The sequence below is a fragment of the Anguilla rostrata genome, chromosome 16, assembly GCF_018555375.3.
Source record: "Anguilla rostrata isolate EN2019 chromosome 16, ASM1855537v3, whole genome shotgun sequence".
NCBI classification, from domain to species: domain Eukaryota; kingdom Metazoa; phylum Chordata; class Actinopteri; order Anguilliformes; family Anguillidae; genus Anguilla; species Anguilla rostrata.
The window spans coordinates 26,035,268-26,050,068 of NC_057948.1; the positions used below are offsets into that span (position 1 = coordinate 26,035,268).

The 14,801-nt window shown below is 40.8% G+C and overlaps 2 protein-coding genes across 3 annotated transcripts in view; one reads left to right on the forward strand and one right to left on the reverse strand.

Moving 5' to 3' along the window:
• The window catches only part of LOC135241620 (calcium homeostasis modulator protein 6), a 39,905-nt gene that overhangs the window by 5,049 nt on the left and 20,055 nt on the right, over window positions 1-14,801 (reverse strand). The gene's annotated exons all lie outside the window — the stretch shown is intronic.
• Window positions 1-14,801, forward strand: part of LOC135241619 (neuroplastin-like) — a 33,020-nt gene that overhangs the window by 798 nt on the left and 17,421 nt on the right. Inside the window, exon 2 of one of the 2 annotated variants that reach the window (XM_064312154.1) lies at window positions 11,403-11,750. The exons of the other annotated variant lie outside the window; for it this stretch is intronic. Coding sequence (XP_064168224.1) covers window positions 11,403-11,750 — 348 coding nt within the window. The remainder of the gene's footprint in view (window positions 1-11,402; window positions 11,751-14,801) is intronic. 2 annotated transcript variants of the gene reach the window in all.

The following is a 14,801-nucleotide window of genomic DNA, read 5'->3' on the forward strand; positions in this document are numbered from 1 at the left end:
TTTTCCTTGAACATTATTTCCTTGGGCTATTATTAGACTATAACAGACGGCAGTAATTAAACATCAGCAATATGTGCCTGAGACCTTGATCGTGTGAAAGTATTCATATGCAGCTTATTTCGTAATATTTTCCGTCTCATATAGGCCTGTGTGGCATAAAGATGTGGAGGGGGAGTTAGTGCAGAAATTCTTCTGTGCAATGGAGGAGGGCCTTTGAAGAAACGTAGGCTACTAGGGCTATATGCTTCAACTAGCGCCGCTAACGGACAGATGCATGTTACGGAAGAGACACAGAAAGACATTTGTGCCATAATGAATTCATTTATTTATTTATTTATAACTTGTAGAATTCCATGACAAAATTGTGACTCATGGGAATTAGACATGAATTTTCAACATCTGCTTACGTGATCGCCCCCTTGATTGATGCAAGCAGAGATAGTCACCTTATGTGCGCGTAGCCTACATATGACAGGGAAGAACCGTACCTGACCAAAGGGTTTAAAAAAAGAAAAAAAAAACTGGCACGTTTGGGAAACTTCAACTTATTTCACAGACAAGATATCATCTAAAACGTCAGGGAAATAAGTTTACCAAACCGATTTTCGCTTAATGTCAGGTTCTATCCAGCACTTAAATATTATTATGACTTCTCGGAAGACAATCATGCAGAAAGAAGATATCTTGTGTGGATTCAGGGCAATTTGACTGTTACCCTCAAAAAGAGTAGCCCTGGACATGCTAGTAGATCTACACACTGTAACCAGTAAATCTTAAACAAATTGCTTGACAAACAAACTTATAGATGTTAGAACTGCTACTGGTAACCAGGAATTACCTGGCTCTTATTTGGCTGACATTCCTGAAAATATCACATCTACTAGAAATATTACAGAACATATCACTGTCATTCTTAGAGGTATAGCTTTGTATTTGTAACACCATGGCTATGTCCTTTGGGTATTAGTCTTCCTGGGCATGATTTTAAAGTTGGAGTGCATTGCAGCTGAGGAGTGTTTGCATTTAATCTGCAGTCTAAATAGAAATTGGGGGGGTACTACAACAACTACTACTATTACTAGTCCTACTAACTACTACTACTAATAATAATAATAATACACATCAAATTATGAAATCATGTGCACAACAGAGTCAATGTTATTTGGCCATTAAGTTGACATAGAATGCACACTATAAATGAAGTTGTGGCTAGTTACAAAAATCAAATTCTTTAAAGAATTTTATGCTATTATATTTTATTGATTATTAAGGTTTTTAAAAGGTTTTTTAAAAAATAGCATTTTCTCCCAGTTGAGCTTGACTAGACATTTGCCTGCTGCACACTGCATCTCCGACATCACTACACTGTAGCACAGTGGATTGAACTTGGTGTGCAAGACAGTTACTGAAGATCTGTGCACACCTTTTCAAAATTTAGCTTGAATGACTGATTGATATTTGTATAGGCTACTTAGCATACTACCAAGGTATTTTAACAATAATCCAGGTATGTGCAATTTCAAATTAACATAATAATGCGCAATGGGCACATTTTAAACTTTCAAATGTCCAAAACCAAGAATTATGACTGCAGTGTCAAACAATTCATACATATACTTATGCTTGATCAGTTAAAACTAGGCTACATTCAAAAGCATTTTTTTGGTAAAGAAATATGCAGACCAATAACCTTTTTAAACAAATATGATACAAAGCCAGGTACGTTTTTTTTTTTGGAAAACAAGACTACAAAAAGTTTCACAAAGTTTTGTGATCCAAAATATGAAGCTGTTTATCAATGTTTTGTGGCTATTTATTAATGGCTGGGGTCTAAGCTATAAAAATGATACCTTGAATTTGAGGAAAGAATAAAATAATTTGTGCTTTTGAATTACAGCAAGAAGTATACCAAATGACCCCAACAGAATTGCACAGCCCTGCTGACATTTATTGCTAATTTCAAGCAAATAACATAAATGAAGCATTTGGGTTTACTTGCAATGTTTGCATTAAAAATGAACAAAAAACTGTATAAGCATAAGCAATATTAATTTATAATGCAAAAGCATTCGATTCATCAAACTAATTTTTTTACTAGTTTCAACAATAGCCTCTGAAAAATTGAAAAGGTATTTTGTTGTTTACAGTTGGGGTTTGAAGGCTCCTCCGGAGTCTTGGAGACACTACTCCAGAGGTGTCTGCTTTCTTTAATGATAAAGACGAGGCCTCTTATTGCAGTCAGACAGGAGAAATGGGTGGCATGTTGAAATAGACATTTGGTGCCAAAGTGATGGCTAAAGAGACAGACACATCTCAAGGAACAAAAATGTCTTTTTTCATGGGATATCTGGGAATTTGTAAGCAAAGGGTGAGCCCTCAACATGTTTTGAAGATGATGCCTGTTGTTCAGATTCAAGTTTACTTCATTAGTATTGATCCCATCACTTAATTTACACCCCACTCTGTTCAAAGAAAGCGCTTAGCAGTGCCAAAACTGGTGAAACTTCTGAAGCACCATGAAGAGTACTGAGAATCTCTAATGTATGTTGTAAGACATGTTTTCTTATATATTTTGGTGTACTCCAGAATACAGAATTAATATAGTCTTGAACCCCCACCCCTGGATTTCTCATAATGTTTTCTCATGAGCACATGGGGCATAAAGACTGCTGATAATCAATTTTGTCCAATATTATATTAAATATTAAAAATGTCACGTGGTCACTGTAATTGTCACATTGTTACCTTTCTGGTAATGGAATGTCACTTTTAATTGTGCATTTATTAACAAAAGAGATATAGCTACATCCACACTGATACTGCAACCAAAATTGGATTGCATAAATGTTCATCGCTGTCTCTGCACTAAATGATTTATGGTAAAACCTTTGCACAGCACTAGTATTTCAGGGTCAGGACCAGCTGCAGCAATACTTCATACTGCAGCTGTACTCAGTCTGAGAAAGAGACTGATATCCTCATGAATATTATATATTACATTCTACTTGCAAATAATCAAACAAACTGCTTGCACTAGCCATGTTTCCGCATACTGATAGAGGACACACAAGCTGGCTTGTCACATACAGTAGCCTATATTGCATCTGAGGCTTGGAGGCAGGAGACTGTCCGACGTCAGACAATAATAATTATGTGCACTAAGAAACACATTACTTTTTGGGGATTACTGGCATGGTGTGGTTGTGGTTTCCCCAGAAGGCATGAAGTGCATAATTTGGGAGGATTTTTACAGGATGAAAGATGGGTATCTAGATTTGTTTATTAAATGACAAGATTGTAAATAGTTTAATCCATATTATTTATTATTATTATTATTATTATTATTATTATTATTATTATATTTTTGAAGCCATATTGTTGATGGAATGTGATATTAAATGTAAGCATGTCTATAATTTCAGAAATCCCAGCAATGTTTGATAGCTTCTAGCATTTCATTTAAAAAACGGTTCACTGTGTGAGACTATCGCAGAAGGCCAGATTCAGCAACAAATATCGGCTGCACCAGTCCGGTCTTCTGCAGGTTTCTATTTATAGATCTGAGGCACGGTGCAAGGATGGCTTTAATGTCCTTTTGTGAAAGAGAATCCATTAACTCTTACCGGAGCGCATTGCAGTGCATAGTACTGCTTCTCTCTTGGGGCTGAGCCAAGTAGATTTGTGTTCACCATTTACTGTAACTGTTGGCCATCAGTGCTGCACTAAGCACAAAAACTGTGATGTATTTCATAAACCAAAAGAAAATATTTCAAGGCACGTTGCCTTGGCATGAATGATTATCCCCTGAAAACTTTGGTATTTAAGTTGTGTACAACATAAATGTTGAAAATGCATAATTTTAACATCAACATTCACCTGTTAGGCTAACACATATCTGATAGACCATTTGCAGTGCAAAATACCGCTGCATTTTCCCCCCTTCTTGACTGAGGACCGAGAGCAACCTGCAAGGCCTATCATCCATATTCCGTATTTCTTACTGTTTAATGACGTTTCATTCTCTTGGTGTAGGCCTATTAACAGTAGTTCTATGAAGCAAGGAGGAGAGAATTGTTGTGCGAGGACCCTGTAGGCCTATATATTTTTGCTACGGTGATGGTCAGAGGCATGGGCTTCAGGCCTGGGACTTGGTGCCATATATGCCTGTATAAACACGAACAAGGAGGACTGCAGCTGCTTTGTCATCCTGACCTCCAAAAGGGTTAATCAGGGAGCGATGTTTGCTTGTTGAGGTGGATTAACGCATTTGATCTGAAGCCGGGGCTGTTGGGATTTAAATCTCGTTAAATAGCAGCGTTTCTCTGTCATGACCTAGCAGACAGCACCTTCTAAAGAAAGAGACCTCCTTCCCTGCGGTGGGCAAATTCAGCAGGCAAGTGTACAAATCAATACCCTGTAGAATTCACCTGTGAAGAGATCATGATTTTAGCTTTCTGTCGGCTTTGAGAAGGGGTCACGACTCATTGTTGATTCGTGATGATTAACTGAGGAATGTTAGGTGCATAAATTAGCTTGTGTATGCTACCCTACGCCTCTCTCACAGCAGAGACATCTAAAATTCCCCATGACACACCAGCTATAGAGCCTGCTATTCCCAAAAACATTAATAATTTAGCACCAAGTACAGATGGTATATTCACTCAGGAATTTCTGTTCCAACACAGTCTGATTTAAGTCTATCAATACTGTTATGCAACCACACCGACAGGTAGAGATGTAAGAACATTACTGGATGGTGTTGTTACACAGGTAGTGATGTAAGAACATTACTGGATGGTACAGTTATATAGCCACACCGACAGGTAGTGATGTAAGAACATTACTGGATGGTGTTGTTACACAGCCACACCCACAGGTAGTGATGTAAGAACATTACTGGATGGTGTTGTTACACAGCCACACCCACAGGTAGTGATGTAAGAACATTACTGGATGGTGTTGTTACACAGCCACACCCACAGGTAGAGATGTAAGAACATTACTGGATGGTGCTGTTACACAGCCACACCCACAGGTAGTGATGTAAGAACATTACTGGATGGTACAGTTATATAGCCACACCTACAGGTAGTGATGTAAGAACATTACTGGATGGTGTTGTTACACTGCCATACCCACAGGTAGTGATGTAAGAACATTACTGGATGGTGCAGTTATATAGCCACACCCACAGGTAGTGATGTAAGAACATTACTGGATGGTACAGTTATATAGCCACACCCACAGGTAGTGATGTAAGAAAATTACTGGATGGTACTGTTGTATAGCCACACCCACAGGTAGTGATGTAAGAACATTACTGGATGGTGTAGTTACACAGCCACACCCACAGGTAGTGATGTAAGAACATTACTGGATGGTGTAGTTACACAGCCACACCCACAGGTAGTGATGTAAGAACATTACTGGATGGTGTAGTTACACAGCCACACCCACAGGTAGTGATGTAAGAACATTACTGGATGGTGTAGTTACACAGCCACACCCACAGGTAGTGATGTAAGAGCATCACTGAGTGGTATGGGTCGAGTGAAGAGCTCTGTTCTGCAGTGAGTCTGAGGCAGCTGAGTCACAGAGTGTGAAATGCTGGCATATGCTGCATCCTCAGAGGGGGGCACCATTTACAGAGGCAGCACACATGTAAAAGCTGTCCAGGTTTAACCAATTAGTGAGGAAATACTCTCAATGACTGCTGTTAAACTATTTTTTCCCCCCATGTGCTTGCAAAGCAAGTCTGAATAAACTGATGAAAGGTTATTTTAATTAATTTCCCTAGTTGAAAGCCTGCTAATTGAGTCTGGGTTGTAGAGTCATCAAACCCACTGGTTTTTTGAGAACAATTGTGGAACGGTTTGTAAATGAATCCTTTTGTTTTCCTGTTTAAATGACTGACGGACTTAATAAAATAAAACTATTTACATTGTGCACAGTTTCTAACTAAAAGTTGTTCTATTATCAGCCTTTGCAATGGTTATAATCTTGCGGCTAATGTGTCACAAATGTAAGCTCTTCTGTCTCAGAATAGACTTCTTAGCAATAGAATCAATGGGCAGAGGAGATTTTGCCCTGTGGATGGAGGCTGTTCCCAGATGCTTCTTTGCATGACACAGGCCCTAATTACTGTGCGTTTTCGTCCTTTTGCTCAAGGCAGAGACGTTATTCTTAGGACCAACCGCATTTATGCTGCCGTCTCTGTAATCGTGTTGTGTCAGAGATTTGGTTAATTTAGAGAGAGACTACGAAGGATATTCAGCAAAACCACCACAGAATAAATTTATTTAACAAAATATATATATATTTTTAAAATCAGTCTTGTAGGCCCATATTCTGGTAATGCAAAGCAGGTGCAAGTGCAAATTACTACTGGAGAAGCCATGCACCACCTTCGATTGACTTCATAAGACTGGTCTTTGAAATTAAGCCTATCAATTCATCAGGTAATTCGTAATTCGAATGTACAGATCGTCTTTTCCTAGACTGCAAAGATTTTTAAGAGGTATTGGAAAAAAGTGGATTTTGGAAAATAATTTTAGTGCTGGCTAATTTTAGAGAAGGGCATGATATAGATTTACTGATGTGCCAATCAAAAATGACAACACATCTGTGCCTTGACCCAGCACAGTACAATGATGGACTTCCCATTTTGAGTCTGTAGCATAATGTTCCATTTAGCATTCTGCTGTATGCATCTGTGCACAACTGCTTTCTTGAAATATATTAATTTAAGGTTTCATAGAGAAATGAATGCAGTTCTGATTTCAGTATTGGTTTAGTTGTCAGTCAGAATTCCTATGCTCTTCTTAGGATGCAGTTACTGTCCATGCAGGGTGGGGCAGGACATCTATAATGCATCGCTGCTCTGCAGAATTTCACATGTCCTCAAATCATTTGACAGCTGCCTTCTCCCGGTGCAGAGATAGTCAGATGTGGTGCAGCAATAATTGTTTGGTTGGAGCCTTTGGACTGCAGTCATATGTGGCATAGCTATATGCGTGAGTGGGCTTTGTCTATGGAGCAGACAGAATATAAGGGAGCAATGCAGCACTGTCAGTCAGCGTGGGTTTACACAGAAAGGAAATTATTTTAAGCCTGAGTGAGCTTTAAAAAGCAGATACATTTACAAATAGATTGAGTGAGGTCGCTGGAACACTTGAAACACTTTTTGCATGCAGCAATTTAAAAACCAAATGCATAATATGGTGCTGTGTCAAGAAATATTGAACTAAAAATTATATTTTAAATAAATGTCAAGAATGTCTGTTAAATCAACCTCAGACAATCGTCTAAAATGTAGGCTATGTAAACCAAGATTATGTTCTAATTCAAAGGCCTATGTTTGTTTTGCAAATCCTAATTCAATAGTCAAAGCAAATTGTGTTATATGTGCCTGGAATGTGTTTTCTATAAAATTTAGACCTATATACCACTGAATATGATGATTCCACAAAATATGATGATTTGTACCTAATCCACAAGGGATTAAAGTTTAATTAAAATGCAATTGGCCTCTTAAACACGTGTCTAATTTAACGATCTACTATTAAGTTTGCAATGCCAGGGGTCCATTATTTACTCTACGCTATGACTCATGACTGCAGAATGTGTCTGTTGCCAGGATACAAGCTTTTCTTGCATAGTGTACTGTCTGCAGCCTTGAGAACAACTTGAGCTTTGCTCTGCGTCGGTTTACTGAAGACCACCAGCAGGAGGCCTCAGCTCAGAATTCACGTTCAAGATTGCTTTTGCATAGGGTAAGCTGTTATGTCTTCCAAATGAGGGGGCAATAATGAAAGCGCAGCAAATCATTTCAGTTCATTGTTTGGTTTTAAGCATGGTGATTTTGTGATGCGTTGCTTGTGGGGCAAAGATGGGAAAAACTTCAGGTATGCTGCTGTTGTGCTTCGCCCTGTGATCACACCTGTATAAAGATCTCATTTCTCATGCACTGCCATATTTATTCAAGGGCTCATACAAGCCAGTGATCTCGGGTAAGTTGCAGTGGAGAGACTTATAAGGCCACAGTCTGTACATCACTGGTGTGTTATGGGAAGAGCGCTCTATGAAGAAAGAACAGGGTAAAAAGGAGATCAGCGATTCAATGGTGCATGACAGATTACAGCCATAATTCTGGATTTTAATAAGTTTAACGTATTTACGTTACAGTATGTATGTCCGTTAATATGTAGCCTGGGCCTATATGTTGTTGCAGTGAAATGTAGTGAAGGTGCCTACTTATGAAGGCTTTCTTTACCTTAACTTGTAAACTTGGTTGTATACTTACTCTGGTGGTTTAATTGAGTTTTGACCATGCAACAATGTTTAAGGCTTTTCTAAGCTAACCCTTCCATAATTGAAATAAATGTTGAGGCAACATCATTTTGCTATGTTTTACATCAGAATGGTTTGTTTTTTATACGCATACAGTGTACATGTGGAAACATACTGTGCTGTAGGATTAGAACATTAGAAGGATGTAACATTGCATTATTCATTCGGTTAGCTGATGTCCTTGTGTTGGGTGCCTTACGTAAGCTTCATTTATGCAAGTATATATTTACTGAGGTGCCTGAAGTATAGTGACTGGCTCCAGGCTTCTGCAGCAACTCTCTGGTCTGATTCCCTCTGCATCACATTGCTATGAAAATAATCATTGGCCACGCCATGCAATTGACTTACAACATACTGAATACAGCACTGGATGAAAGGTTTGGATGTGGTAATGAGACACTCGACACTGCGCGTCAGAGCACAGAGGGGGGAAGGCTGAAATGATGCCCTTTCAAATCCAGCTGATTGTTGATGACAGGGCGGTTAACCTCGTTTCTGAGGCCATGGACAACAGCGGCTACCGACCGCTGAGTCCAGACAAATCCGTACAGACAGATCAACTCGAGCACCCTGAGGTTCATTTCGACCATGATGCGCCATCAAAGACCAACCGCAGTTGACTAAGTCGCAGTTGGCTAAGTCGCAGTTGGCTAAGTCCAGACAACTCGGTGCAGACAGATCAACTCGAGCACCCCGCGGTCCGTTTCAGCCTCGGTGCACCACCAAACGCCAACCGCAGTTGACCAAGTCTCATGTTTAAAAGCAGTTGGGACAGTTTTGTCCAATCTCAATGCGAAAGCTACTGTACACATTTTATGCCATTATGAGGACAACTGCTAATATTCCACTGTCAGCTGGATTTGTTTTTGGTGTATGAGTGTAATATTTGTATTACTTTAGTTAGTCAGTGTGTTACAAATCCTACATGATGACACATCCTGTATAATTGAAAACCTTCTTGTATCACTGTAATTCCAAGGCTGGGTACAAAGACCAAAGGCTTGCTTACATACAGTAAACTCTCTGTGATAAGTTGTGTAGAATTTTTGTGCATTGTTTTAAAACTGTTTAGCCATGCATGTACTACTACCATGTTCATGGTAAGTGATGGTAAATGATGGTAAATTATGGTTTGGATTGTGCTTTCTGCTGCCAAAACATTTTTATTTGTTAATATGTGTTCAGTGAAACACCTCCAAGAAAACGGCCATCTGTTCTCAGCCGTTAGCCTATTTACTTTTTTTTTGTCATATCTTTATGAGGACTGGGTGCAGATGGGCTGCAGAACTGTACATAATGTTGTGCTTTATTGTGAGATTTATAATCATTATGATGTAATACTTATAGTGTAGGCCTTGTAGTGTAATGCTGCCAATAGGAAAGGGGGCAGGCATTTAAAGAGGAAAAAATAACCAGCCAGTTTGATTCTGCATCTGAGAGAATGCCACATATTAACACTATGATAGCAGCATTATTATAGCTGCTTTCTAAATGGGCTCTTTTATTCACACCATTATTGAACAAGTGGTGGCAGCCTGTATAGCTATCTACCTACCTGATGTTTTTATTATTGTTTTACTATAAATATCTATAATTTGTGGTGCCATGTGTATCTGTTAATAGCAGTGTGACACATATGGTGATAGTTCAGTTGTCCTGCACAGGAAAGCTCACTGTAGTCATCCTGTATGGACTTGTATAACCTCTGTTAGACTTGAATTAGGCCTAACAGTGAATATTTAACTGTGTGGTGATAGCAGAAGGTCAGGGCATGCTGTTGTAGTGTGCTCCTGTGGAAACACCCTCCTCTCTTTGTATGCGTGCTCATTCACCCCAGAGAAGCGCACTGCTGGAGCTGCCATAAGTCTGCTTGTAATTCTGCTACAGAGCAGAACTCTGCACTGCAGAGGGCTGTCTGTCTGTCATGTCTAAATCCATCCTTTTGTGGGGTAGTAGCACAGTTATACTGTGGATTAGATCTGCTCAATTTGGTATGAGAGAGCTGCAACAGGTTTCACTGGGATAATAGCGTTACATAATCAGTTTACCGTTACTAGATCATTTGGTCGATTGTTTTCTTTTGTGGATAATTAATTCACAACTCGGTGATTGATCACAGGAATTGCTATGACGATGATCCACAGTGAGAATTCAATAAACAGATGGGTCTTGTCAGCTGTGAAGTAATAATCATAGCATTGTTCAAGTAGGTTTTTGCTTCTAAAGTAGATACTTTGTGGCCTGTGCTGAAGTGAAAAAGGAGCTTTGCGTAATGCAGTTGTGGTTTATAACATTTTATGTTTTTGCCTTTACAAATTAATTAAAAAACAATAATTTCTTTTGTGTCAGTGATTATGTTAAATCAAATGTTTCAGAGGTCTTCAGCTTTCAGCTTAAGAGCTAATTGACCAGTAGAACGGGGGCAAGCGAAATTCCCCAACCTGGATTCCGACGTGCTGTGGCCACTTCCTCATCAGTAATTCACACAGGAGCCCCCGAGGCCGGCGAGAATGATCCTCATTAATATAGGAAGAGCTGCTGCTGCATTATGCGGGGGATTGCAAAGGAGCTCTTTCAGCGCGGATCAAGAAAGAAGAGGCGACCGTCCCAAAGTCATTAAGCTCAGCACCTGCCGGGTCCCGGAGCACTGTCTGAAAGGTCACTGTAATTTGTGTGCGGTTTTACCGCGGGTAAAATCAATGTGTGGGCTGTGACTGCGTGTGGAGGCTGGTGCTCGGTCATCAGGACGCAGAGAGCAGTGGTGGCGGTCACGCAGGGTTCAGGGGGACCATTAGCCTGTTTTTCATTCATGCACATTCTTATTTCTCTTTTCTTCAGCCCTCACACTAAACTGCTTTTTATACCCACGTATTATTTGTGGCCTGCTTTTCTCATTATTTGCCTTTTAATCATTTTCCTTTTTGTTTTTCCGACGGATCCTTTTCCATTTTTCCCCTGCATCCTCTTACCCCCGACCCCTCTTCTGCCCCTCCTCTTCTCTCCTTTGCAACCCAATTACCCCCCTCCCCACCCAACACAATTTTCCTCTCCAGCTGGGTTTGTGAAGTCGCCAATGTCAGAGACAAAGCTCACGGGAGACACCTTTGAGCTGTACTGCGACGTGATTGGTAACCCCACCCCCGAGATCCAGTGGTGGTACGGCGAAATCAACCGGGCCGACTCCTTCAAGCAGCTGTGGGACGGCGCCCGCAAACGGCGCGTCTCCATCAACACGGCCTACGGCAATAACGGGGTGAGCGTGCTGGGCATCACGCGCCTCACCCTGGAGGACTCTGGGACCTACGAGTGCCGGGCCAGCAACAACCCGCGCCGCAACGACCTGCGCCAAAACCCCGCCCTGACCTGGATCCGAGCCCAGGCCACCATTTCCGTTCTGCAGAGTGAGTCCTCCAATCCCTGCGGTCTATGTACTGTAGTACCTAGATGGTGAAAAACTAACACTCCCCTTCCACCCCCCTCCCCTCACCCAAACACTCCCTGCCCCTTTCTGCCCAGAAAACTCCCTATTTACACCCTCCACCAGAGCTATCATAACGCACTCAGTTCAACAACAAAACACAAGCTAATATCTTATCTACTATCTATCCATATGTATATATACACATTTATTTTTTTTACAGACTTTTGTAGACTTAGATTTTCAGTCATTGCCTGACTAATAATTTTAGTTTTACTCTGCATTTTAGTAGCTTATAAGTGTTCTCCTTAGAGCAGAGCACAGAATTAAGAGAAAACCCCATACCTTCCAGAACCTTAACCTTTTGTTGTGGATGATCACAAACCCAGAACCCTCCCAACCCCCAATCCCTACCAACCCTCCTCTACTTTCTTCCCTCTCCCAAAATTTCCCTCCCACATAAAGTCTTAGCTGTTCTGTACCTCCTCTGTGGCTGTCCGTTTTGTTTGTGTTCATGGTTCATTCTCAGCTTCTAACAAATTTCAGTTTGTTTCCCGTTTTCTGATTGTGTGTGGGGGGGATGTTTTATTTACTTCAAAGTTCATGCGTACACCGCCTCGTCTGCTACCTGTTGAGTTCACTGCGCTTTGAAGTCGTGCAATGTTCATTTGTCCGTTCGGTGTTGGGAAAGAGGGTTGATGTGAAGTGGGAAGAAGACACAAGGAGAGAATCACCTTTGGTACAATCTGTCCCAGGGCCTTATTAAAAGTAGCACGTGCCCCCCCGTTTTTGACCACACCTCTCCTTGTAGATCTGGTGCATTTTCAAAACAAAGATTGACCCTGAAAAGTGTTGAACCTTTAATGTGCCTTTTCCTCTCACCTTACCGAATGGGGGGAGTTACACATTTTTGTCTCTTTCAGGGCCTGACCTTGTGCCTTCTTTGCATTACGTGTTAGACTGTGAATCAGTAATGACATTATATCCCCTTCTCTCCTGTGTGAATACAACCATCCGCACGCAGTCATTGGCAACTCTTAAAGTATGTTTGAGTGACCACTGTAGTAAGGGAGCTATGCGCAAATACGCAGCAGCAGCTAAAATGGCCACCAGTCTGTTCTCATTTGCATCATTGATGTGTCTGTTGGTACATTTATTAATTGTGCCATTCACTGATTTCCCAAATGTGAAAAGGGCACAGCATCATTGCTACTCTACACCCAGGGCATACTACATACCGTTATTACCTGTGGCTTCTAACATATGGATATACAGTGAAGAAGTCATGGTGCTGACATGAGATAAATTCAGGTTCTGGTGTAGGTATGCTGGGAATTGTGGTTTCTTCATGTTGCCATTACACACCATTAACAATTTTCAAATAAAGTATATTACAAAATTACATGTGTGCAGCAGTTTATTTTTTACATTTTATATTTGTCAATACCAAAGCCAGATGTTTACAACACTATATTCTGTCATTACTGAAAATGAATGTCTCAAATTATATACATGTAATAACAAACTGCATGTATATAACAGGCTATACATGGTGAAACTGATGTAGATAAGAATGTATAGTTTGTTGTGGGAATTACTGAATGCATCATGGGCTGTCTTGTATTGACCTTGTAGTCTGCGTTATGCTTTGTGATGTTGTGTAGATTAGAAAATGTATTGTTACATTGTGATCTTCAAGAGTGCATTTGCATTATTGTGTGCTTGCTTTTTTTTCTTTGATTTTATTAATATAATTTGTATGTTTTTAATATGGTTAGTCTTTCCACTGTGTTTGAAAAGAGCTCTTGCATTCTTTTTAAAAAATATTTTTCTGATACTAATTAGTGATGAGTGCTTTGTTACCAAAGAGGGGGGGTTGGGTGTTGTTGGGTCAATGACCCTGATCAACTGGATGTACACACAGTTCAGCCGTGTGTACCAGTAGGAACTGGTACCCCAGTTGATGAGAATGATGGTTTAAACGTGCCCAGCGATCTGAAGACGAAACAGTAAATATAACGTAATGCATAGTGTAGCATAAACAACAGCAACATTCTCAGTGTCAGAAGCAAACATAAGAGGGCAGGAGTGTGTACACGTGTTTACGCAGAAATGCATTGCACAGGATTGGACTTATTAACCCTCTTTCAGGACAGATGTCCTTCAAGTAACCCTCCAAGGACAACCCCCACCTAAACATCAGACAAGCCGCTGTGCCTTTTAGCTGCGGGGGTTAAACCTGATTTCTGTGAATGGAGCCCTTAACCGAGTGTCGCTCTGGCTGTGACCGACACAGTGAGCAGAGTGCAGGGGGTGGGGGGTGCACAGTGCGGGGAGGGAGGTCCTTGAAGCTCCTGCAGCTGATTGGGTGCACGGCTCTGCAGGAGTAAGTGCCGCGAATACTAATTGCCGCCACTTGCCGCCAAACCCGGCGCCTGCCTCGCTAACTAGGACCGCCCTGATCCCAGGGTTTAGCCCGAGCCAATATTGAGATTACTCTCCTCCTCTGTCCCCTCCCCCCAGCGTCAGTCCTCTATGCCCTCGCAGCCCTTCATCCTCAGTCAGCTGGGGAGGTGGGGGGATGGGCGTGGCTTTATCACTGACATAGGCTTGCTTTCACATGGCTGGTCACACCATAGTATGTCTGCGTTGACCATGTATCTGTCCTGGCCTGTTTGAATTTTCACTGTGTCCTTGTTTGTCCTTTTGCGTCAATTTACGAAATGCTATTAACAATAATTAGTCGTTATTAATATTGCTTATTAAATAGCCAGTTTACATTGCAGTACATGGTTGTGGTAAATACCAAGTCATCGTTGTTGTCATTCAGTAATACATTAGCCATTCACTAAATAAGAAGATTGGTTCATATTAGTAAAGCAAAGTGAACATAGGGAAGAGGCACTGTTTTTAGGGCAGAGATAAAGAGTTTGAATCAGGGAAGTAGAAAGGTACATGAGCAGTTCATTCTGCCTGTGGGGACATGAGAAAAGAAAAACATCAATATCAAGAGACTGAGGAGATCTACTGTATA